Source organism: Manis pentadactyla, chromosome 7 (assembly GCF_030020395.1).
Source record: "Manis pentadactyla isolate mManPen7 chromosome 7, mManPen7.hap1, whole genome shotgun sequence".
NCBI lineage: Eukaryota > Metazoa > Chordata > Mammalia > Pholidota > Manidae > Manis > Manis pentadactyla.
The window spans coordinates 60,399,951-60,426,003 of record NC_080025.1 but is presented as its reverse complement, the minus strand read 5'-3'; the positions used below and the strand labels follow the sequence as shown (position 1 = coordinate 60,426,003).

General features: G+C 38.9%; 1 protein-coding gene across 1 annotated transcript in view; it reads right to left on the bottom strand.

The window, feature by feature from the left end:
• FBXL13 (F-box and leucine rich repeat protein 13) overlaps positions 1 to 26,053 on the bottom strand; it is a 234,634-nt gene that overhangs the window by 184,498 nt on the left and 24,083 nt on the right. The window contains 3 exon segments of the mRNA XM_057504965.1: positions 112 to 167; positions 170 to 208; positions 2,508 to 2,603. Of these exon segments, the coding sequence (XP_057360948.1) occupies positions 112 to 167; positions 170 to 208; positions 2,508 to 2,603 (191 nt within the window).

Below are 26,053 nucleotides of genomic sequence, written 5' to 3'. Positions count from 1 at the left end.
TATTTATATTTTTCTTAATATTTTTTAAATTACAAAATAGGAAAGCAAGACAGTTATAAAGAACATAAGTAATGACATATCTCAAAGTTTTCATTTGCAGAAGACAACCACAAAAAATTCAAGAACAGCACATTTAGTTGCCATCTTTGCAAAATAGACACTATATATATTTATCGGTGATCATATTTTTTACAGTGGAAAAGTCCATCTGAAAAGGATAAAAACAAAAGAAATTATAAACATCTTTTGCATGTAAAAGTTTTTAATATTTTTAAAGCATCAAGAACTAAAATTTCTTCATATTGCTCATTTTTTCAGTTGTTTTTGTGGTCATTCCAAGGTTTAATTACAGATTTTATGGGGATCCCCAGATTTGATTACAGATTTTTTTTCCTTGCAATCATTCCCAAGTTTAATTACAAACATTCCAAATATCCAGTCTAGGTCAATAACTGGGAGGGCAGGGGCCTTACATCCATCCCCCACCAGAGCCAATTGCCTGATACCCTCCATCATCCCAGGTGAACCCCAAGGTTGTTCTCCCCACTTCAATCTAGAGTATGTGGTTTATAATGGCCTTTTCATAATTCATAATTCAGAGGAGGTAGTTCTAGAAAAAAAGGAAAGATAACCCAGTACCTGGCTGATTGTACATAAAATTGAAGAGCACAGAGGTTCATGTGAGCTTGGTGTAGCCAGGGCCGGTTGGTAAACAATAATATTGATGTCATACAATTAGTAATATCTCTCAGCTAAAAGATTAGGTTTATGAACAATCAATTTCTCACTGCCTTCTGAACAAATATATTCTTTGTGCTAAAATGTTTATTGTAGTTGTGCCACATCTGAGCACTCACAAATAAAGGCAAAAATAATTGAAGATGAAGGGCAACAGAATTGTGGGAAAAAAACTTTGCTGAACATAAAGAAACTTAACTTCCTACCCTGGCTTTGTTTGTCAAATGACATGTGCTTTTCTTCTCTCTGTCTTTACCCAGTAAGGACTCTGGGCAGAAGCACTGGCTTTTTTGTGCCAGGCTTCTGCAGGATGTGTCCTGATCTTAGTATTGTACATATTCTTTCTCTTTCAGGCCATTTGATTATCTTTTTCTTTACAGGTTTCCCAAAGGAAGAAGTAACACCCCCAATCTGTCACAGAAATAACTGATTTATTACTTTAAACTAGTGGTTCTCAAAATATAGTTCTGGTACCAGCAGCATGAGCATTAGGAACTTGGAAATGTAAATTCTCAAGCCACATCCCAGACTTACTGAGTCAGAAACTCTGGGGATGGCAGCCAGCAAACTGTTTTCACTATCTCTTCAGACAATTCTTATGCATTCTTAAGTTTGAGAATAACTGAATTAAACAAAACATAAATTTAAGACAAGAATGTTAAATTTGGTAGCTAAGATGAATTAACTAGCTATAATAGAAGCACATTTTCTTCTTGGCGTTTTTGCTTCAAGTATGAATAGAACAGTACAGCCAAGAATGGGATGGTACTCTGATGGGGTGTAAAGATACTGAGCTGTTTACAGAGCTAAAGCCCCAAGCACCTTGTAGCTCCACTTAGTCTCCTTGTGTAAGTTCTAGAGTTTCTGTAGAATGGCCCTAGCTACCTATTCAAAGATCAGTCTAAGTGACATTATTAGTCCTCCAGTCATTAGCAATTAAGGAGGGGTGATGAAGTCAGCTATTGACTGTAGGCAACAGGGAAAATGTTGCCACTGCAACAACGATAACAGTTGTTGACATCAAAGTATCATCCAAGAAACAGGAAAGAGAAATCATTGGGGATAATACATACTTATTTTTTCTTGTTGGCTGAGACTTCTCCCCAACGTCTCTTTGGAATGAAAAGCAAAGGCATATTCTAGGTTACAAAAATAGTGCTGTAATAAGAAGAGTACAGAGGTCCCAGCCTAGAAGTTCTTTTTAGGAAATACCTGAGTGCATGTGTGTCTGTGTGCATGCAAACACACTAAGAGTATCAAATAAGCTTTGTTTACATGTTACATATTTTAGTCCTATTTCATGCTGTCGCTTTTTCCTTTACTCCATCTTTTGTGCTGCTTTGTTATGTTTTTTGAAATATTAACAGCTAAAATTTATTGAGAGCTACCTATATTCCAGGCTCTATACTAGGCACTTTACTTGCATTTTCTTAATTTATCTCTGCAACATCTAAGTTAGACAATGTTAAGGCTAACTCAGATATAACAGAACTTTGTTACAATCCAAAAATAATATTGTTTATTTCTTTTATTTCTACCATTTAAATTAGAAAATATTAATCAATACATTTTTTAAAATTGTGTTATTATATTTTTATTTCTTCCTTCAGGCTTGTGCCTGAACAAAACAGAAACAAATGCACCTACTTTTGCGGCCCCCATGGAGGGGAGCAGGGAAAAAGGTAGACCCTACTATAGTTGTCTTTATAGCAGTCTGTTTTCCTTTAAGAATTAGAATAAAGTCATAGCTCTAGATAGTGTCTACTTACACCGTTCCACAATGAGCTTATTTGTATCATTGTCATCCAGGAGCGACTAACTTGGCCACATATTACCATATCTTTTAAACTGAGGTAGGAGAAAATCTAAACACAAAGAAAGGAAATACACAATTTTGAAAAATATGTGAATTCTGATGTAACCCTTCCACTTACCTTTTGTGTGTGTGTGTTTGTGTTAGTAATAATAATGTAGTCCATATATTGTAGTAGCAGGGGTTTAAGTGGTGCTGGAATTCTATCTAAAGATGGAAATTTTATCTACAGTACCAGAACTTATTTGCTGAAGCCTTTGATATGTGATCCTTTAAACTGATAGTTGCAGAAAGATGGTGAAGAAGATAGGCAGATTTATTTTATTTCTGAATGAAAATGGCATTCTGCTAGAAAATTTCCCTAAATAGTAGCTGAGACAAAGAAGACATTCAATAATTGCTGACTTGAACTGGATTCTTTTTAAAGTTATAGGATTCCTGGGAAAGGTCAATAAACCCACCTTGGCTTCTGTTTCTGGAAAAATGGTAGAACAGAAAATCTGGAAATCCTCTTGATACAAAAACATCAGTAAATGCTAAAACAAACATTTTTCATAATAATTCTTAAAAAATTTTTTTTTAATTTCACCTTTATTCAGGTATAATTGACATTTAAAATTGTAAGAAATCTAAAGTGTATATTGTGATTTTATATATATTCATACACATTGTAAAAGAATACCCTTATCTAGTTGATTAACACATACAACACCTCACATATTTATGTTTTTTGGGGGGAGGGGTTAAAAACATTTAAGTTCTACTCAGAAAATTTCAGTTACACAACATGGTATTATCAGCTACAGCACCATGTTTACGTTAGATCCTCAGACCTGACTCACCTTATAGCTCAAAGTCCATACCCATTTCCCACTTCTCCTATTTCCCCTACCCCACAGCCCCTGGCAACCAATTTTCTACTCTGTAAAGCAAACATTTTTTTAAAAACATAACTGAGCTTTCAAGAAAATAAGGAAAATATGCAGGGTCCCAATCTTTGTAAATCCATACTCACAATAAGGTGTTCATGATATAGTTGCTCATAACAGAACAGTGGGGATGGTTACTGCTTTTCATAACAAATAGATTCTGATTTTAATGTCCATGCAGGACAGGAAAAGTTACCTGGCTTGTATAAACCTGGGCGTCCTAACTGAGTCATGGAGAAAGAAGAAGAAAGAGAAAGGAACAGAGAGAGAAAGCCAGGAAAGAAAGAGATTTTTAAAAAACAAAACAAAACCCTATCTACTGGCAAGAAAAAAACCAAGGTACCTAGCCTGAGATGAAAAAAATTTTCAAAACAATTTGTAACCAAAGACCAGGTACCATAGTGGACTGAAATTAGAGTTTTAATCACTTGTGAAATCCAATTTGAAGTTATTACCTTTGTAATTGGATCTGATACACTCACATGCAAAGAGGTAGTAACTCTGGGACATTTGGCAGAAATAAATACTGTCTCTCAAAAGAGACACGTCCTCAAGCCAGGACTTATAAGGTTTCCTATGGATTAAGCCACAATAAAATGAGCTCTCAATAAAAATTACAAAACACATGAAGGAAAAAAATTCCAACAAAAGTCAACAACAGAAAAATAATAATTTCATTAACAAAATTGTCACATAGTGATTATAAAGAAATTAAGGTAATAAAGAAAAATAGATTGTTGAAAAAAGCTGTTGTCAGAAAAGGACTGGGCAGATTTATAAAGGAAGCAAGTAAAGTTCATGGGAATTAAAAATATGGTGATTGAAATTAAATACTCAATGGATGAGTTAAATAGCAGATGAAATTCAGCGGATGAGAGAATTAGCCAGCTGGAATATGTATCAGAAGAAATTACAGAGGATAGGTCATATAAAGATAAAGAGCTGGAAAATATAAAACATTACATAACATGAAAAGGTCCAACATTCCATATTACAAAATTAATAGGAGAATGGAAATAATGGAATCAAAGAAAAATTCAAAATGCCACAGATAAAGATGACTTAGAACTTGTGAAAAGCAACAATTCTCAGATTCAAGAAGCACAAGAAATACCAAACAGGAAAATAAAAAGATACCATGGAATTGTAGTGAAACTGCAAAAGGCCAAAGCAAAGGAAAACCTTAAATGCAACTTTAAATAGATTACCTATAAAAGAATGTCACTTAGGCAACAATCACAGAAAGCAAAAATCAGGAGAAAATACATATCAATCTCAGATACCACATGCAAGTAAATTACAACTCAATGATAAAGATTAAGACACTTTAAGACAAAAATTAAGAGAATTTCCCTTCAATAGACCTTTCACAAAAGAACTTCTAAAGGACATCGAAATCAGGAGAAAGGAGTAAGATAGAAATAGTAATGATGGGCAAAGAAATTAATAAGTATAAGGGCTAAAGCCATTAACTTTATATAAACATAATGAAGATGATCAATGTGGGGATACAAAAACAGGGTGGAACAAAAACGCTAGGTAACACTAATTTTCTAAGACTGGAGAGAGTAATCAGAGCTAAAATATTCGAAATTCTGGTGATTTCTCAGGAAGAAAGTACAGATATTAATTTATTTTAGGCTTTATTAAGGTAAATCCATATTAAAAAATATTTAAGAGAAACTGCTGAAATAGAAATAGAATTGTATTTTCTAAAACATAAAAATGAGGAAAAAAGGATAGATTTTAAAACTCAATAAAGGCAGGAAAGGAGAAAAAGAAGCATATAAAAACAGAAATATAAAATGAGATAAGAAAAATGAATCCAAGTATACCTACAAACAATAAATTCAATAAAATTCATTGGCTAGAATACAATTATCCCTTAAAAGGCTCTGCTTTAATGTTTTTCCCTCTGATGTTAATATAGCTATCAACTTTCCTTTCATTTGTGTTCATCTTGTTCAGTATTGTATTTCTGGTAGATTTTTTGTGGGGGGGTATCATTAATCTACAGCCACATGAGCAACATTATGGTTACTAGATTTCCCCCCATTCCCAAGTCCCCACCACATACCCCATTACAGTCACTGTCCATCAGCGTAGCAAGATGCTAAAGAGTCACTACTTGTCTTCTCTGTGCTATACTGCCTTCCCCAGGCCCCCTCTATACTATGTGTCCTAATCGTAATGCCTCTTATTCCCCTTCTCCCTTCCTTCCCACCCACCCACCTCAGTTCCTTTCCCTTTGGCAACTGTTAGTCCATTCCTGGGTTCTGTGAGTCTGCTGTTGTTTTGTTCCTTCAGTTTTTGCTTTGTTCTTATGCTCCACAGATGAGTGAAATCATTTGGTACTTGTCTTTCTCTGCCTGGCTTATTTCACTGAGCATAATACCCTCTAGCTCCATCCATGTGGTTGCAAATGGTAGGATTTGTTTTCTTCTTATGGCTAAATAATATTCCATTGTGTATATGTACCACATCTTCTTTATCCATTCATCTACTGATGGACTAGACCTTGATTTTTAAAGGAAGTAAATGTGATGCCTATCTCAATTTTTTAATTTGTGAAAGGCTGTTCAATAAAATCATTTTTAATAGGGTTATTTGCTTTTTGGGTGTTGAGGCATGTGAGTTTTTTTCAGGTAGAGTTTTAAAGCTTATCTGATAAAAAGGGTCACTACATTATAAAGAAAATAATTCAAACACTTCACTGAAAATATATAATTGTAAATGTGTAAGCCTCTAATAAGACAGCCACAAAGATATGAGGGAAATTAACAAATCCACAACCATGATGACAGATTATATCCAAACTCCAAATTACTGATAAATCAATGTGAGGAAGTATATCTTCCCTGGATTCTCAATGTTCCTATAAAAAACTCTAGCCTCTGGAGACATAGAAATCTGTATGATATAAAGGTAATATTTTGTCTTCACTTTCTTCACAAACATTTTACTTTCCAAATCTATGGGGATTAGATCTGTAGCCATTTGTTGAATTAATATCTCTGATCCAAAAAGATAATAAAATTTCTCTTGTCTCCCCAAGGAGACCAAATGATTATAGTCTGGCCTAGTCCCCTAAATCAAGCACACAAGTTGCCAGGAAGATCCCTAATAATTTATTTTTCAAGGAGATGTGTGCCCCAGTACCTTGGAGACACTTTTAGGTCATAAAAGCTGGGGACACTGGTCTTATCTGGCCCTTGGAGAGATGTATTTACAAGAGGACCTGCCTCCTCTTTTTACTTAATAAGGACCCTTCTGATTTCATTGGACCCACCCAGATAATCAAGGATAATCTCACCATCTCAAGTTAACTTTAGCTTGATCCCCATCTGTAGACTCTTTTGCCATGGAAGTAATACACTCACAGGTTCTAAGGATTAGGATGTGGATATTTTTGTGGGAGTCTATTATTCTGCATCCCACACTATGTAAGGAAATGATAAACCCTAAATTTAAGACAGCAGTTACTTTTGAGGAAAGAAAGCAAATGTAGTCAGGGGGACTTCAGTTGTATTTGTTAAACTTTATTTCTTAGACTGAGTGGTGATTATAGAAGTGTTCTTTACACTGTAATTCCTTACGTGCCTAAAATATTTTATTTTAATACCCTCACTTGAATAAAACAACTAGGAATAAATAACTAAGGAAATGGAAGACTAGCACACTGAAAACTACAAAGCATTACTAAAAAATTAAAAATCTAAACAAATGGAAAGATAGCCCATGTTCATAGATTGGGAGAGACATAATAACAATAACAATAAAGGGAATTGAATCAGAATTTGAAATCTAATCATGAATAAACACCAAACAAACACAGGCCCAGAGAGTTTTACAAGAATATTCTATCAAATATCCAAGTAATAGATAATACTAAAAGAAAAATATTAAGAAAGTAATCTATAGATTCAATGCAATACCTGTCAAAATTCCAATTCCCTAGCTCTTTGTCACATTTCTGAAAAATCCTTAAAAGGGGGAACTGCCAATCTTTTAGAGTGCCTCCTCTCTGAGGTCACCTGCACTTTCTCTCTTTAAGTGCATAACTTTAAACAAAACTTTTACTTTGCTTCACTACTGTCTCTGCCCTTCAATTCTTTGTTGCAATGGGACAAGAACTGAGGAAAATAAACAACCGCCCCCCTAACAGAAGTATTAGGACAGGGCCTATGTCCAGAGGCAAAAACCTAGAAAAGAGAAGTAGCAGTACAGTAACAGTGGAAGAGTAGGCCCAAGTTTCTGAGAGTGTAAGAGATATGAGAACAAATGATTTGTGTAACAGTTGTGTGAAAACAACTTAGAGAATTAGAAGAGCAAGAAGCAAAGTCCTAAGAGCCACAAACTGTAGTAGAACTAATGAAGAAATAAAGTTCCTGAGGACGTCTAAGTCCCCCATCACACACGGCCCGGACAGGAGAACTAAGAACACAGCGAATCAGGGTGGACTGACCTTTATTCCAGAGTCACCCCTGCTTCTTCCAAGTTTACTGTCTTAGTTTCCTAAGGCTGCCATAACATATTGCCATAAACTGGGTGGCTTAAAACAGTAGAAATTTACCCTTTCACAATTCCGGAGGGTAGAAATTTGAAATCACTGTGTCAACAGGCCCACGTTCACTCTGCAGGCTGTAGGGGAGGGTCCTTCCTTGCCTCTTCCTAGATTCTGGCGGTCAGCGTTCCTTGGCTCGTAGCTCCCTCACTTCAGTCATCACGTGGCTGCCTTCCCTCCTATGTGTGGCTGTGTATCTGAGTCTCCCTCTCCTTTCTCCTCTAACTGTACTGCCATTGTGTGATCTTTAATGTTAAGTTTAAAGGGTTTATTTTCTCCATATCATGTGATTAAACTATTTTCAAGTATGAATTCTGACAAAATTATTTATAACCAAAAGAAAGTCCATCTCTAATTGGAATGTACCCATCACCCAGATGCAGATTCCTGCATTAACTGGAGACAAATATTTATCTGAAAGATATACTTTCATTCTTGTCTGCATAGTAGAAAAGAAAAGGTCTATTAGAAAAAGACCATATAATGTTTTTTCCAATATGTGGGGCATTATTAATTTACTCACGAGTTCATTTAACACTTACTGTTAAAGGACCTACTTTATGACAGTCATACTTCACTAATTCCATAGGATTATCTAAAGTCCCAGAAATATTTAAAAGGCAGGTGTTCCACATCTCAGTGTGGAATAAACTTTTGCAAAGAATTTAAGTGCTCTTACCATGAATCTACATTTTGTCCTAGGAAGTCATGCCACTGTTATATATATTGAGAGTTCTGAAATGTTCATATGTATTTATACTTAGGACAACTAGAAAATGATTCCACAAAGAACATGGAAACCTGGAAAAAACATCAGGGCAGGTGAGTGTGGATTTCTAATTCAATTAGAATGATTATTCTGTGCAAGACACTCTATCCCAAAAAATGGGCAAGATGTGACACAGAAAACTGTGTACACTGCAGCTATATGTAGGTATGAAGTATGAGGCTACTCATTTCCTCCTATTTAATATGTACAGTACCCACTAGGTGCCTGGCAATTTGGATTTTAGGAGAAGGAAGAACACCTAGTGGTCCGTCAACAAATAATGAGATAAACAAGGGGAATGAAAGCCCATATCATGAGGAAAAAGGAGGGATGTCACAAAGAGGACAAAAGAGGAAGAAGAATTTTGCACCCCTAGTAGAAGGAAAACAAAAGAAAAAGAAGTCACAAGTGCAAGGAAGCCTCTCTGCCCCCAGAGGGTTAAAACACGTCCTGGAGGTATGTGATACCAGCTGAGAAATACAGACACAGCTGTGAGAAGTGTACCTAGAGTCTGAGACTTCTCACACCTCCTGCCCACTCCTTGTTCTTTCTGATTCACGTGGCAGTGAATAACAGTCTTGGAAGGACCCAAGGATGGTTCTTGGGATGGGGAGACTGAAATGTTGACAGTGAATGGAAGTACCAGGAGAACAGCAGATATTTTCATTTTGATCTCAAATGGTGAAATGAGGGTCCCTGGGAGGAAACCAACAGCAGGCAGGTTTCAGCTTTCTGTAAGAAAAGATTTCTCGGCAGCTCCTTTCTTGCACAGATGCTATGATTTTAAGATTTAACATTTTAAGATTTTGTAATTCACAGAAGTTCATAGTGGGAGCTAAATATATCCTGTAACCCCCATGGTGTTAGGTTGGTATTGTAGTACCAGCACATGAGTTCCATGCCAAGAGCAGCTAGAAGGATCAAGGAAAAGCCAAAATGCAGTGGGCTGACTAGGAAGGGTGCATACTCACTGGGATAGAACATCCCGTGTATTACTGAGGGGATCCTGACTGGGGCGAAGTCTGTTGAAAGAAATGAACTTTAAGGTCCTTCTAGCACAAAGATGCTTTGATTCCAAGACTCTGTAATTCCTTGCTCTCCAAAGCAGTCCAGCTCTCAACAGAACTTCTTGAGAATTAAATCTATTCTCCAATAACACCAGCACTCCTTACTTATTTTTAGTTCCTGGATGGTAATGCATTTCTTGCTGTAAGCACAGTGGTAACCAAACAAAATTAAATACAGACACCACTGGCACTGGAGGAACAAAATTGACAGAATAAATGTTCCAAATTAGACACCATTTATGCATCACAAAATGATGTGGCAGGGTGTACCATCAAATAACAGCAGTACCTCCTTAGCAACTGGATAGCACTTTATTTACAAAACGTTCTTACACACATACTGACTAGGTCATTCTGCAAGGACTAAATATTATGATTGCTTAGTCAAACTGGAGAATGGGTTCCCATCAGGTTAGATATTTATATTTTTCAAGAGTTATAAAATAAGAAAGAGTAGAAATGAGAAAAATATTCCTATGAAAGGCTGATTCTCATTAAGTTAAGTAGGAACCACTGTGATATGATGAATAATAAGAAATACCTATTTGGTCACTCAGATGACCAAATATGTATTTTCCAGGTATATTTGGTCTTCATTCACAGCTCGCAGAAACACTGCAGAGTGTTAAAGGTGAAATGGGTGTCTTGTCATGTTAATGAGACTTTTGGACAACCTCCCAATGGCAGGGGCTGGGGGCTGGAGGCTGAATCAGCCAGTGGCCAATAATATAGTCAGTCGTGACTATACAATGAAGCCTCACAAAACCCCGAGAAGAGCCTTTTGTTTTCTCTCCACTCTCGCTCTCTCCTCTGCTCTGCTTGGTTGGATCCTGCTTCTTGGTAGTGGAGCGCTTCCATGCCTGGGGAACCAGACCGCCTCCACGCGACTCCGAGCCGGGCCCCAAGCTCCACGAGGACAGAAGCTCCTTTATTCGGGACCCTGCCCTCTGTCTCTCTTCATCTGGCTGTTAACTAGTATCCTTTACGGTATCCTTTATTAAACTAGTAAATTTGGTTCTGTGAGCCATTCTAGCAAATTAATTGACTAAGGGGGAGGTCATGGGAACCTCCAATCTGTAGCTGGTAGGTCAGAAGCACAGGTAACTAACTGCCTGGGACTTGCGACCAGCAGCTGGAGTTGGGGGTGGAGCGTACTCTTAGCGGAGCCCCTAACCTGGGGAATCCGGTGCTGTCTCCAGAACAGATGGTGTCAGAATTGAGCTGAGTTCTCCAACACCCTGCTGGTGTTCGAGAATTGCTTGGTGTTATGTCTGGGAAGACCCCCTCCCACATATTTACACACATTAAAATCGGGTCTGGGAACCCGAATGGAGTTATACTACTATTACTGCTATGTATAATATTGTTATTGTTATACATATATTTAGGGAAGAAATACGCCACTGCATTTGGTGTCAGATGAGTGGGAATAAATTACAGCCACCCACTGATACCTCTGTCCAATGACTGAGTAGGTGAGTCTGTTTATGACTTCTGCAACCAAGAGACCATACCTCAAAGTTGGAGAAATGGAAAAGATTTTTTGCCTTAATGGAAATTTTTAAAAATTAAAATTCAATTATAATTCAAATATAATAAACATTAAATTTTGCTCCATTATACATAATGTGCCAAAGCCTATATATATGACAACCTTCAGGAAGGCCTGGTCCTCTGCCCAGGAACAAAAGGGTGATGGAAGGATTGGAGAACTTGGATCCCATCTTCTTTCTAAAGCCATTAGGCAGGGCTGATAAAGTGGGCACCTGCACGGAATGTGGGTAAGCATCTCCAGAGGAGAGGGTCAGAGCCAAGCCAAGTGAGGAGAATGCCTACTTAGAAGGGCTGCCTGGGCTGATGTCTGAGCTTCCCCGGGAGAGGCAGACATCCGAGTGCAGCAGGGGTCGGGGCAGGGCTCGGGGAGAGGGCGTAGTGTGGGGTGTGAGAGCCCCAGCAGTGTGAGGGGACTGTTCTGGCACAGGGCTTAGCGCCTGTGGAAGTGGTCTGGGCAAGGAGTGGGGACCCCAGAGGAGGTAAGGCAGGTGGTCACACTGGGGGTGGAGGTGGCCTAGTGGTGTAAGCAGCACATCTGCTGATGGGATGAGGGACTTGTCTGTATGGATGTCAAAACCAGGAAAATGTAAGGAGGGTATTTGCACAGGAAAGAGGTTTATGGCAATGGGAGCAGTCAGGGTCCATACAGATTGGTACATATGGGGGAAAGGGTGGACAGAGCACATCAGCAAAAGTATTAGGGAATTGGAGGCCAGATTTCTAGGAGAAGGTAGTTAATAAGGAAAGAAGAAAACTAAGTGAACCCTGTGGTGTAAGATTGGAATCCAGGACTCAGTGGGAAATCATGTTTTTCAATATATACAACTAGATAGATAGGCAAGGCTAGGCATGGGAAAAATCCTCCCCTGAAGCTCATGGAGAGTGGGTTCTTGAACCAAATCAAGGAGGAGGTGAGGGGTTGACTGTTTAGCAAACATCTTGCCTGTCGACTGCTGGATAGATCATCAACGTAGAGAGCAACTGTCCTTGGCTCCAGGATACTTTCACCTACCTTTTGATTTCCTGGGTCTTACCCACTAACCTCTGGTATTTCTAGATTAATGCTAAACGAGGGATCAGCAAACTTTTTTGGAAAGGCCAGATAGTAAATATTTTAGACTTTGTGAACCAAGAGTCAATGATCTCAACAAGTTGAGCAACCGTCCAATAAAAGGTGAATGGTCTTATTTTTTACATTTTACATTTGAAAATGTAAAAAATATTCTTAGTTCAGGGTCCATACAAAAAACATGTGGTGGGCCAGATTTGTCCCACAGGCCATAGTCTGCCGACCCTGCTATAGATTACCCCCACCCCCAGCATTCCCACAATGAGCCCCACTTGGCAGTCCTTAACCTCCTAGATCTGTGAAATCTGTAAGATCCCTTTTGGCAAACTAAATTCTTTACTCACTTCTTGTCACCCCTGTCCTGAGGGCAGCCTATATCCCGACACTCATTTCATCAAGAACAAATAGAGCCAAATTTCAGGACAAGAAATGAAAATTCCCCAAAGATCTTTTTGGCAACACTGCATTTGCCTCAAAATGGCCTTTTTTTTTTTTTTGAGGAACTGATTTTAATTATTTATTTATTTATTTATTCTAGCGATATATTTTTATTAAGGTATTATTGATATACACTCTTATGAAGGTTTCACATGAAAAACAATGTGGTTACTACATACACCCATATTATAAAGTCCCTGCCCCACCCCATTGCAGTCACTGTCCATCAGTGTAGCAAGATGCCCCAGATCCATTCTTTGCCTTCTCTGTGCTACACTGTCTTCCCCATGATCCCTCCCATACCATGTGTGCCAATTATAATACCCCTCAATCCCCTTCTCCCTCCCTCACCACCCACCCTCTCCCACCCCTCCCCTTTGGTAACTGCTCGTCCCTTCTTGGAGTCTGTGAGTCTGCTGCTGTTTTGTTCCTTCAGTTTGGCTTTGTTGTTATACTCCACAAATGAGGGAAATCATTTGGTACTTGTCTTTGGCTTATTTCACTGAGCATAATATGCTCCAGTCCCATCCATGTTGTTGCAAATGGCAGGATTTGTTTGTTTCTTATCGCTGAATAGTACTCCATTGTGTATGTGTACCACCTCTTCTTTATCCATTCATCTGCTGATGGGCACTTAGGCAAAAGGGCCAGCTTTGACCATCCCAGAGATTAAAAAGAGTTCTGTCAGCATGTGAATGTATTTAAACATTCACTAGTAATTTAAGTCACTGTTAGGCAGCTTGGACACAATTTTTTAAATGTCAAAGTAAACTTGGGTCTATTTCACCATTGACTGTCTACCTGTGAGACTGTTTAATATTGGTCTAGTCATGTTTAGTATTGACAGGCTTGTTCACAAACATTATAGCTCACAACTCTATCCCAATTATACAAATCAGGAAATTGAAGATCAGAGAGTTCAAATTAGATATTGTAGGTTACATAGTGTCTCTGGCTGCTATAACAGAATACCATAGACTGGTTTATTTATTTATGAAACACCTTTACGCATAAAATTCAATATTACTATATAAACCCTATTTTGAACCTTTTTCCAAATACTCATAATTATTGGACATTTTCCAACCATAAATTTCTGGACAGTATGTAATGATGATTTTCTTCACTTTTGCTGACAAATTCTCCTAAGAGATACTTGTGTCAAAATTCTGCAAACACCCATTTACTGGAAGAAAAATTTGTTCAAAAATAAACCTCAGCTGTTTAATGAAGTCATGCTCTTCACCCAAAATAAAAATGGAACTTTTCCTGACAGAACTTTTTGTTGACAGTACAAGGTCAAAAGTTTTCTGTTCCTTGCTTAAATTAACCATTCATTTTTATACATCTAATGTCAAAAAATATAACAACACTCTCACTTTCAAGCACTTAGAAAAAATTTAACCTCATCCATTAGAAATAGAAATCCCGGGGTAACATTTAACAATTAAACAGGCTGCTTCAAAGGCTAAATTCCATGTTCTATTTAATCTTTAAAATTTTTTAATATTAATACAACACCTGGACTATTCTTAACAACTATCTCATTCTGCTTATCCGAAGTAGGATATTCTATAGTAGTTTTGTTTTTAATGAAGTATTTCTGATGCATAAAATAGTAGTCTAAAAATTTAATATGATCTTCTTCTCATGTATGTAGAATCTTAAGGAAAAAATAATTAATGAATCTCTAAGTTTTTCACTCTGTATATTTTGTTTATTTCTCCCTAATTTAAATTTATTCTCAAAGAAGATGTATGCTCTTTAGAAGACACTGTCCTAAAAAAAAATTCTACTGTTTCCCAAATGCCATTAGAAGTAAAAATACTGTTTTGATATAAGTTCCATATGGGTCTGACCCATGATGGCTATAATCCAGAATTCAAACACTGGATCCCAGGGACATATAGACCAATATTTCCATGAGTGTTACATAAAATATTATTAAAAAATATTTTGTAAGATAAAACCAGATTGTGAACAAATAATTTGGGGAAATTCTGGCCAAAACCAAGTAAAACATTATGAAACATTTCAGCATCTAGAGAAAGAAAGAAATTAATAACAAGCACATATTCATTAATCAGATTTAACAAACATTACCCTTTCAGGAATTAGTCAAGAGCTTTTTCTTTAGGACCTTCTTTTAGCCCCTGAAAGACAGTGACATTAACCATTTACTGTGGAACTCATTTTTTTTCTCTATTCTCTCAGCTTCTAAGATGCCACATTACCCATTGTGGTTTACTCCTGGTTCTTTGCTCCCTCCATTGGTCCCTTGCATTAATCCAGAGAAACAGAACCAATAGGGGGTATGTAGATATGTATACATATGAGATGTACACATATGGTGATTTTTTTGTTTTGGTTGGTTATTTTACTACAAGGAATTGGCTCTCACAGTTACAGAGACCGAGAAGTCCAGGACCTGTAATGGGAAAGCTGGAGACAGAGGATGAGTCTGAGGGCCTGAGAACCGGAAGAGGCCGCGGTGTAAGTTCCAGGGCCGTGTGGGGTCAGGGAGCAGGAGACCAGTGTCCCAGCTCAAAGGCAGGCAGATATCGAGAGAATTATTTCTTACAAGCTTTTAATTCTGTTCAGGCCTTCAGGGATTAGATGATGCCCACCCCCACTGGGAGGGCCACCTACTTTCCTCAGTCTACTGATTCAAAAGTTTATCTCATCCAGAAGCATCTTCACAGATACACAGAGAATTAATGTTTAACCTAATATCTGGGCACCCCATGGCTCATTCAAATTAACACACAAAATAGACCATAACAGTCTCCAACTGGCTCTCCTGCCTTTTCTCAAATCATGGGTATTCCCCACAACTCACCCTTTGGCACCAGTAAATTTTTAGAAATTCTCTCCCTCATAGAGTTCATTCATCCTTAGGGTTTTTGTAATGTTTTATTTATTAGAGCTACTTAAGTAAACTTTTTAATGCTGTACTTTGAATAAGCGAAAGACGGTTGTATGGAGATAGAAAGAGGATTTATATATATTGTGCACTTCCTCTATTCTAAGCATTTCATTTTAATTCTTAGAAGGGTCCTCTTATATGTCCATTATTATCCTAGTTTAAAGATGGAAGGTCATAAATCCGCACCATTTTCCAGTTCAAACTGGATTAGGGTTGCTACATAAAACACAGGTGCCCAATTTAATTTGAGTTTTACATAAAACCAGTTTTTAGTATATGTGCTACAGATTATATAGGATAAACTTTTACTAAAAAAGAAAAGTCCACTTTAAATGAAATTCAGATTTAACTGGGCATCCTACATTTTTATCTGCTACTCTGGTCACCCTCACTTGGATTGGGGTTTTGCATTGCTTATGCTGGTCCGCCCTCTCCCTTATCCCTGCAGACAGACCCTTAGTGCCTGTCTGTCCTTATTCACCTGCCTGTCACCAAGGTCACCCCATGTCCACAGTTTCCATACCCCATCACTGTGCTCTACTCACCTGCAAGACTCTTGCCAGTTGCACTTTTTCCATGCTCACCACCTGGCCTTGTGGAGGCCATTTAGCCAACTCCTCCAAAGACCATTACCTACCACAAGCAGCTACGGGACAGTCTGTAGAATTTGCAACCCCAGGATACAAACCACCCCACCTTCCACACAATACAAGATCTTGTGGAAAGGGAGAAAATGTGGACAGATAACTGATGAAAAAGCAAACCCAGAGAGGCATGTCACAGCTCAAGGCAGCAGAATGAGCCACAAAAAAGGGAAATAGACAGGATTTGTATTCAACATTGGAAAAATGTTGATACAATGGATAATATTGTAAACATCATGTTTATCAAATCAGTGAATTCCACAAGGCTGGACAACATAGCTAACTCACTGATGACTGGAATAAGAACCAAAATCAACAAGATGAAATTGAACAGGAGTTACAGGAACTGCTCTGTTTAGGTTGAGAACAGCAGTGACATAAGGTTGAGCAGCTGGCCAGCTGTTCAGATAAAGACCTCAGCATTTTGGTTCAACCCAAGTTCAAGAATGGGGATTATGGCATGGGGGGAAAAAACAAGACTTAGATTTAGACAAACCCCATCTTCATTCCTGATTTCACCACTAAACTGTTGAGACCCAAGTCTCTGTCTCCTTAATGTAGAATGGATATAACATCAAACACACTAAATCATGAGGGTGGAGAAGGTAAACACACTGAGCTTGTCACAGCACTTGGAGGATAATCTACTGAAATGTTGAGTTTCATTTTGTTTTCTTTAGGAGGCCAGAAGGAATAAGAAGATAAGGTTTGTGTGCTAATATTTGTGTCCTCTGCAAAATGGCATTTATATGGCAAAGCCAAAAGCAAAGGTTACCAACCACCAGGAGCCAAGTAAGTCCCACAAAAATACCGAGCCTTCAGTGTAGCACAGAGAAGACAAGTAGTGACTCTACAGCATCTTACAATGCTGATGGACAGTGACTGTAATGGGGTGTGTGGGGGGGACTCGATAATGGGGGTAATCTAGTAACCACAATATTGCTCATATAATTGTATATTAATGACACCAAAATTTTTAAAAAATTTAAAAAAAATACCCAGCCTCACAGGGGAACTGCTTCAATCAGTGAAAAGTGTTGCTGAGGGGTGAGAGGTTCCTGAGACTTAGGGAAAGAAGGGGGGCTTATCACAGACACCTGTGCTACCTTCCCATGCAGAACCCCCCTAAGAAGTGACGCCCCCTAATGGGTTCTGTCAGGAGGCCACAGCACCTGACCACTAAGATGCCTGCCTTGAGGGCCATAGTAAAGATCCCTGTGCCCAGGATTGGTTCAGAAACTGTGGAGCCTCCTTCCTTCAAGGGGCTGAGTCAACTTGGGCAGGAAGCACAGGTGAGGCCAGTGCGGGCTCAAGTTCAGAGCTTTTCTTGGCTTCTTGGGCTGTGAGGGACCTCAAAGACTCTTGCCCAACCAAGGAGCTGGGGCCAGGAAGGATTAGGATTGAATTTCATGACTGAAATTGAATTTACTGGCTGCCAATTGGGTGTGGACATGTAGCATATTGGCCTGATATACAGGAATAAATAAATATGACTTCTTCTTTTATCCAAATACTAGGGAGTATGACTTACTCTCTACAAACTTGTTCAGTCAGATAGACTCAAACCAAATGCAACCATACCACTGTGATTTAACCACTTCTCCAAGCATCATTCCTTTCACTTACTAAAAAGAAAATATAACACCTAATTCACAAGGCTTTGGGGAGAATTACATGAGATAACTTGTAGTAAGAGTCCTAGCATAGCTCTTAGAGTGATGGTGTTGCATTTCACACAACTTTGATCCTATGGACTTAAAATAGTGTAATAAAAATATAAGCCCCATTATATGGCAGAATTTTAAATGGTGTCATTCCCACTTTATATTTATTCCCATGTGGAAATGCACCTTGAATGGGTATTATTTGCTAAATCACTAATTAGATGTGGAAAATAAAAAGCAGATTAGGATGACCACACAGTTCTAATTTGGGTGATAAGGGATGATGCTGTTTATGCAGAAAGGCCAGGGATGTGGAATGGGGGGGCAGAAGTCTTGTAAGGGCAGCAGGGAGGTGATGTCTTTAAGTTGGACATTCTTGGTGATAGGTGCTGTGGAACATTCAGGTGCAGTTACTCATCAGGCATTGCTGATAATGGCCTGGGTCCCAGGAGGGAAAGCTGGCTGGAGAATATAGATTTGGGAGTCATGATTAAACATCATATAACCTAAAGTATGTATTAGACATCCCAGAGCCTGAGGATGGAGTGAGAAGAACAGAGAACCAATGACTGGCCCTTACCAGCCCCATCATGCAAGAAGTGAATGAGAGCACATTATCCCTAAAGGAATCTTAAAAGGAGTGATTAGAGAGATGGACAGAAAACCAAGAGGGAACGCTGTCCCTGAGTCTGGGTTTGGAAATAGATTTAATGGTGAAGAAGTTGCCATCCATATCAGATCACAGGCCAATAAAGTCAAAATTGTTGCTAACTGTTGAAGGTCAATGTTGAGCCTAGCTAGCACAACTTCAGTGGAAACCTGGCAGTAACGATGGGCTGTAGGAGCGTCCACTTCAAGGGAGATGATGCTTGCACTGGATGCTACACTAACAGGATCATACTTGGAGTATTTTTTCTAATTTGAGGTATATGGAGTGTAAAATCTTGATTAGAGGAGAAAGCCATTGCACAGGAGAAGCAGAGAGACATCAAAATGAGGTAGTGGAAGTAGAAGACACACTAGAAAATTCAGGAAAAGCCAAACAGGTAAGCCATTTCCAAACAGGGAAAATGAGAAAGACAAAACAAAGGGGCAGAGGCAAAAATGTAGAGTGATTTACATTCTTTAAACCACAAGTGTGACAGTAGCCAGGAACACAGTGGGATCCAGACCCTGTGGGGTTGTGGGTCTCTGCACAACACACTCTCCATTCACCATTGCTCTGGCAAAGGACTCCTTCAAGATGCAACAGCATTATGAGGAAATTCTCAATCTATGAAGGAAGCCGTAATGGGTGCAGAGCCTTAAATGATCTGAGTATCTCTCTCTGGGATAGAGAGCTTTCTAGGAAGAAGGATTAACTTGAACCTGGGTGCTCACGACATAGCTGCTTCTCCCTGATTCTGATCTGATTCACTTTTGAGAAACAAATCACGTGAGTGAATATTCACTGTCTTGTATAGTTTTTGCTCACATTTCTACTGAAGAGAAACCTCAGGACCAGGATAAGGAGAGAGCTGAGCCTAAGGATACGTAGTGACCCAAACAACTATTACCTGGAGAGTGTCCCTCTGCCCTACAGAGGGCTGGCCCTACACAGAATCATGGAGAAAACTGTCCAACCACTCCATGAAGAACTTCCAAATGAAAATTCTCAGAAGACAGCAACAAAGATAGTGTCAAAAGTAGGGATAGGAGGGTTGAGACTAGATACTGTCACAGAAAAACAAACAGTTAGACTGAATGGGGGGAAATTTGTAACCACAAAAGCACTAGAAAGTAAAAATTAAAGCTATGTTATATTGACATTTTTTATATTCCTTTTTATATTCAATTTTATATAATTGACATTTTTTGTCTATTCCTTGTGGATGCAACAGAAGGAACTAGGGACAAAAGGTACTGGGAAAGTTGCTTTATCTGTTTTGGTATGAGAAACAACTTTGTAATTATCCAATCCTTCCCAAAATGGAACAGAATGGATCCCAAAGTCAACAGCCTCCCCAGCACAGAAAGTGTTAGACCGGAGGCTGGATAAACATTACTGTTAACAGAGATGCTTCATTCCCTTGTCCTCTTATTTCCATCTGGAAGCACTTCAGTAACACTCCAGGTCTCCCTCAACATCCCTTTTGTCTCCCCAGGAGAGGAAGGACATACCTGATGAGGGAGTTTGGGAGAAAGAACCAGGCCTGCTCCTCAGCTCCTGCTCATGTCATGACATGAATGCAAGATGCATGCATCCTGGCTGCTCTCTGCAGCCTGAGGAAAGTCTGCAGTTGCCCCACTGTGCAGTGTCTGAGGGTGAGTCTATCTTATTCAGGGGGTAGGTACTCACAAGCCACCCGGTCAATGATCTTAAGCCATAGTTGCCTATCAGCTGTTTCAGATCATACTGTGATCTCCATCTGTCTACTACTCAATTTTTTCCAAACTCAGACAAGGAAGAGGGTGTTATTTTATTGTCCCCTAAAACCTCAAAGCTATCTGTGAAGAGTATTACCCTGGGAGAAAGGTTGGACCACATAACTCTAAAGCTATTGTAAATGTAGGATCCTGTAAGTTTATGACTATTCAGATACTTCTAGGACCTTCTCACATAATGTCTTATTGACATTTCAAATTCAATTAATCTAAAATTAAATTTCTCTTCCCCTCAGACCCGCTCACTCTCCCAACACTGCTGCCCATCAAAGGGAGACCTGGCTTCACATTCATTTAGATTAAAAGGTTAAAGTTCCCAAATGGTAGGGAAGCTGGAAACATCCTTATTGTGGTTGTAAATCAATATCAAAATCATCAAGTAGTGGTTGAAAGCCTGACTATGATTGCCAAGATCTTGTAAGACTGTAGAGAAAAGAGTGGGTCAAAGTCAACATGCAGAAGTGCTCTCAGATTGCTGGGGGTGGGAGGCGGGTGAGGGGAGAAGGAAAAACCTATCATGAGGACAAAGAAATAATTCCCAGAAAAAATAACTAGGAAATGTCATGCCTTAGAAACCCAAAAGAACATTTCAAGAAAGAAGCATAATCAACTTCTACTGAAGGAAATACTACAAAGAAGATGAGAAGTGAACATAGACTATCAAATAGGATGATTAAGAAATTCCTGGGAATGAGACCAGGTTTGTAGTGGTGAGGTTGAAAGGGAAAATATTATTTCCCACTCATTCATTCTACCAACACCTATTTAGCATCTCATGGTTGTGAATTCAAAGCATATGAGACACTGTCTCAAGATACTTACAGTCCAACAGGAAAACAGAAGACAAAATTATAGCAGTAAGAAGTGCCTCCGGGCACTGGGAACACATGTAAAGGGTAACTAACAAAGACTAAGAGAAGAGAGAAAAGATCAAGGGTAGCCTTTCTAGAAAAGATGACATGTGAGCTGTCCCTAAGCAGGAGTGAGGCAGTCACACAAGAGAAGGGGACCCTCTCTGGAGAGGGCACGGTGGCTGGAGAGAGAGCCTTGCACTTGGCTGATAGAGGGGAGAGCCAAGGGTTCCTTCCTTCAGGGGATGGTGGGGAGTGAGGCTGGTAGGTAGTGAGGCGCCAGGACATGAAGCCTTGTGGGACATGTTAAAGCCAATGGGGAGTCAAGGAGAGAGTTTAAGCAGCTAAGTGACATGAATAAATGTGATTTTAGAAAGTTTTGGCAGGCAAATGAAAAATAAGTTGGAAGGTCAAGGTCAAGAGCAGATGCTGGTAATGGGGTATGTGGTGGGGACTAGATAATGGGGGGAAATCTAGTAACCACAATGTTGCTCATGTAATTATATATTAATGATACCAAAATAAAAAAAAAGAGTAGATGCTGGAAGAATAAAGTTAAGTAGATTTGATAATAATGTCACTGATTGGTAGTGAGTGCCAGAGAGAATGGAGAGGAGAAGGTAAAGATTACATCTGAAAAAGGGAAAGAAAATGCATTTGGTGGGGGTGGGGGTGCAGGTGGACGGGGAGGTGCAGTTCAAGGAAAGAAGTCAAAAATAATTCCCAAATTCTAGCTTTGTCATTTCAGTGAATGATGATGCCTTTCATTTAGAAACAGGCTATGAGAGAGAGAGTTGGAGGAAGGAAAATTATTTTGGAAATGATGAATTAGCTTGTGCCTTTAGGACACCCATGTAGAGACTGTTGAAAAGCAGTTTCTGAGTGACTCAGTGTGCAGGTGGGAGGTAGAGTCAAGAAGTTTAACAGTATGTATAAGGAAAAAAGTAGAAAGCTGTCCTCTTTCCTAATATTAACTCAAGGGAGAAGGAGGGTTGAGATATGTTTTATAGAAAAAGAGTGAGTTTAATACATTTCTGGACACGAGGGAATAAATCAATAGAAAGAAAGAAATCGAAGGTCATGGGGCCAGGGAAAGCTCGAGGAGGTAGGAGAGGTAGAAGTTCTCTCCTATTTAGTTTTATCTTGCAGTGCAATAGAGTTGCCTTCTGAACATAACACACAGACTCTTGAGTTAACGGGTGAGCTGCTTCAGTGCAGATCATCAGCCATCTAAAACAGATGGTAAACTGCTGAAAGGAATTAGGCTCCACGAACCATTTCAGTGGAACATTGTATGGTATGGAAAGAAAAACACTTGGTAAGACAGGAGGCATGAGTCAGAATTAAGTGGTGCATGGTGACAGTCACGCATTTAAGATCAATGAAAGTCTGGCTCTGCTCCTGACTTCATTACTCCTGGGCTTCCCACCCTCTAGGCCCCCAGGCTGATATCCTACCAGCCTTCTCACTCCCCTCTTCACTCCCTGTCCTGCTGGTCCCAGGTTTGTTAAAGCTTTGGTTCTCACATGGGTCCTTGCCTTTCATTCCCACCGATGTAGTCCTAGTGCTCACACTTAAAGCCCCTTCTGCCTCCAGGCTTCACCCAACCCCACAACACACAGGGAAGGGGGAAGGGGAAGGAAGAGGGGCAAAGGGGAAAGAGGACAGCTTTCTAAGTGGGCCGTCTTGTCGCTGCTCACTGCCTTAAGTCTAACTCCTGAGTGAACATGCAAGGCCTCAGCAATAGGGTCCTGTCCCAACATTCTGATTTTGTATCTTGCTACTCCCCATATAAATTCTCCATTACAGTCAAACCTTACTTACACACCCCTGAAATATTTCTCCCATTTTTCTGGCGTTATTTTTCTTTTAATTCTTTCAACAAATATCCCACAAAGAGAAGCCTTCCCTGATAGGACTGTCCCAGTTGTACATCCCAGTCACCCTTTTTTTTTAAACTGAAGTATAACTGATTTACAACTTTATATTAGTTTCAGGTTTACAACTTAGTGATTCAATTTTTGTATATATTTTATTATGTCTAATTAGCATGCATAACCACATACAGTTACAAATTTTTTTCTTGTGATGAGAACTTTTAAGATCCACTCTTTTAGCAACGTGCAAATATATAATACAGTATTGTTAACTATAGTCACCATGCTGTGCATTACATCCCCAGGACTTATTTATTTTATAACTGGAAGTTTGTACCTCTTGACCCCCTTCACCCACCCTGCTCACCCCATGTCCCCTCTCCTCCAGAGACCACAAACTGTTTCCTGTGTCTAGGAGTTCAAGGATTTTGTTTTCTTCCCTTCTCTCTCTCTTTTTCTTTTTTAGATTCCATGTATAAATGAGACCATATGGCATTTGTCTGTCTTTCTCTGATTATTTCACTTAGTATAATGCCTTCACGATCCATCTACGTTGTCACAAATGGCAACATTACTCTCTTTTTTTATGGCTGAATAATATAGACTGTTGTATATTTATATGCCACATTTTCTTTATCCATTCATCTGTTGATGGACACTTAAGCTGTTTCCATGTTTTGGCTATTGTAAATAATGCATAAATGAACATAGGGGTGTTCAAGTTAGTATTTTAATTTCCTTCGGATAAATACCCAGAAGTGGAATTGCTGAATCATATGGTGATTCTGTTTTTAATTTTTTAAGGAACCTCCACACTATTTTCCATAGTAGCTACACCAATTTACATTCCCACTAACAGGGCATGAAGGTTCCCTTTTCTCTACATCCTTGCCAACACTGATTCTTATCTTTTTGATACTAGCCATTCTGACAGGTGTGAGGTGATATCTCATTGTGGTTTTGATGTGCATTTCCCTGATGATTAGTAATGTTGAGCATCTTTTCATGTGGTTGTTGGCCATCTGTATGTCTTCTTTGGAAAAATGTCTATTCACATCCTCACTCCACTTTTTAAATCATATTGGATTTTGTTTTATGGTTTTTGTTTTTGTTTTTGCTATTGAGTTGTATGAGTTCTTTATATATTTTAGACATTAACCCCTTATCAGATATATGATTTGCAAATATTTTCTTCCATTCTGTAGGTTGCCTTTTCATTTTGTTGATGGTTTTCTTTCTGTACAGGAGCTTTTTAGTTTGATGTAACCCCACCCCACTTGTTTATTTTTGCTTTTGTTACCTTTGCTTTTAGTGTTCCTTCTAGTAAAGGTGTTCATCCTTTACCCTGATTGATTTTCTTCATAGCATTTAATTCTGTATGGTATGTTTTTTTGTGTATTTGTTTACTCATTTACTATCTGATTCTTCACACTAAACTATAAGTCCTGTAAGAACAAGGTATTTGTCCAATGCACTGTTATTTCCCTAATACCTAAAACAGAGACCTTATACATTGTAGGCATCCAACATTATTGTTTAATAAATGAAATAAAATCCTGACTGAGTGCCTGCTTGTGCCAATCTTAGTGCTAAGGGTAAAGCAGTAATCAAAACAGATGTAATCCCTGAACCCTAAAAGCACATAATTCAGTGGGAGAGACAAAGAACACTGTTAAAAATTAATAGCTATTTACATGAGGAAATGCTTGCTATGAAGGAAAAGAACATGGTCTAATGGCAGAGATTGACTTTTAGATTGCGTGGTCATGAGGGGTCTCTTTAGTGGGTGACATTTAAGCTGAGACACAAAGAAAAAGAACTAGTCAAACTAACAACAGAGTGGAGAAGAGTTAAGGGCAGGGATGTGAACACAGGTACAGCTCCCTCCACAGTCTTCTGCATTCATGCCTAACATTTTCCTCTGCCAGAATGATTGTTTCCATGGAGGATTCCTGGATGTTTAAGCTAGAAATGATCCTAGAAGTCCTCTAGCCCACCCTCTCACTTCATAGAAGAAACTACAAGTACACATGCTTTGGTAGGGATTTTCAAAGTCATCTTTAAATTGAGGTTGAGAGAAGTTAGATGTCCTGAGGGAGGTTAGCTAGCTGACAGAGCCCTCAGGACTAAGTTTAAACCCAGTCTTCATGATTTCTATTCAAGGCTTCCTTATCATTCAGCCATCTAAATTCAACATGGTGAGTAATAGAAACTTCTGAGAAATTACTGTATGCTAGGCATTGTCCTAAGAACTTCATATATATTAGCTCATTTCATCCTCACAATAGCAATTGCAGCAGGTATTATTACCCCATTACAAATGAGACAAGAAACAAAGAGATTAATCCACACTCCCAAGTTCTCATAGCTAGTGACAATGACAGAATTCGCCACCCAGATTCCAGAGCACTCTCTCAATACCCATGTAGCTGCCTTTCTCTGTAGTAAACTACTTAACTTAGATAGCATTACTAAGTTGTGCTGAAGTGATCAAAGCAAGGTCTATGGGCAGAGCAATTGTCTACCAAAAATAAACTGATCTAAAGCAACTTTCAGATGTTTTCCTTCATCATCTTTTCACAACACCACAAACTGAGCCAACACACACATAGTTCCTTGCTTGAGCAATGTGGTTTTGGCACCTTCCCTATCTGAAGCTCCCACAGCACATGCCTACAAAGCCTGGAACCACTCTGTGTTGGTGAATTGAGGTCAGACTGACCTGT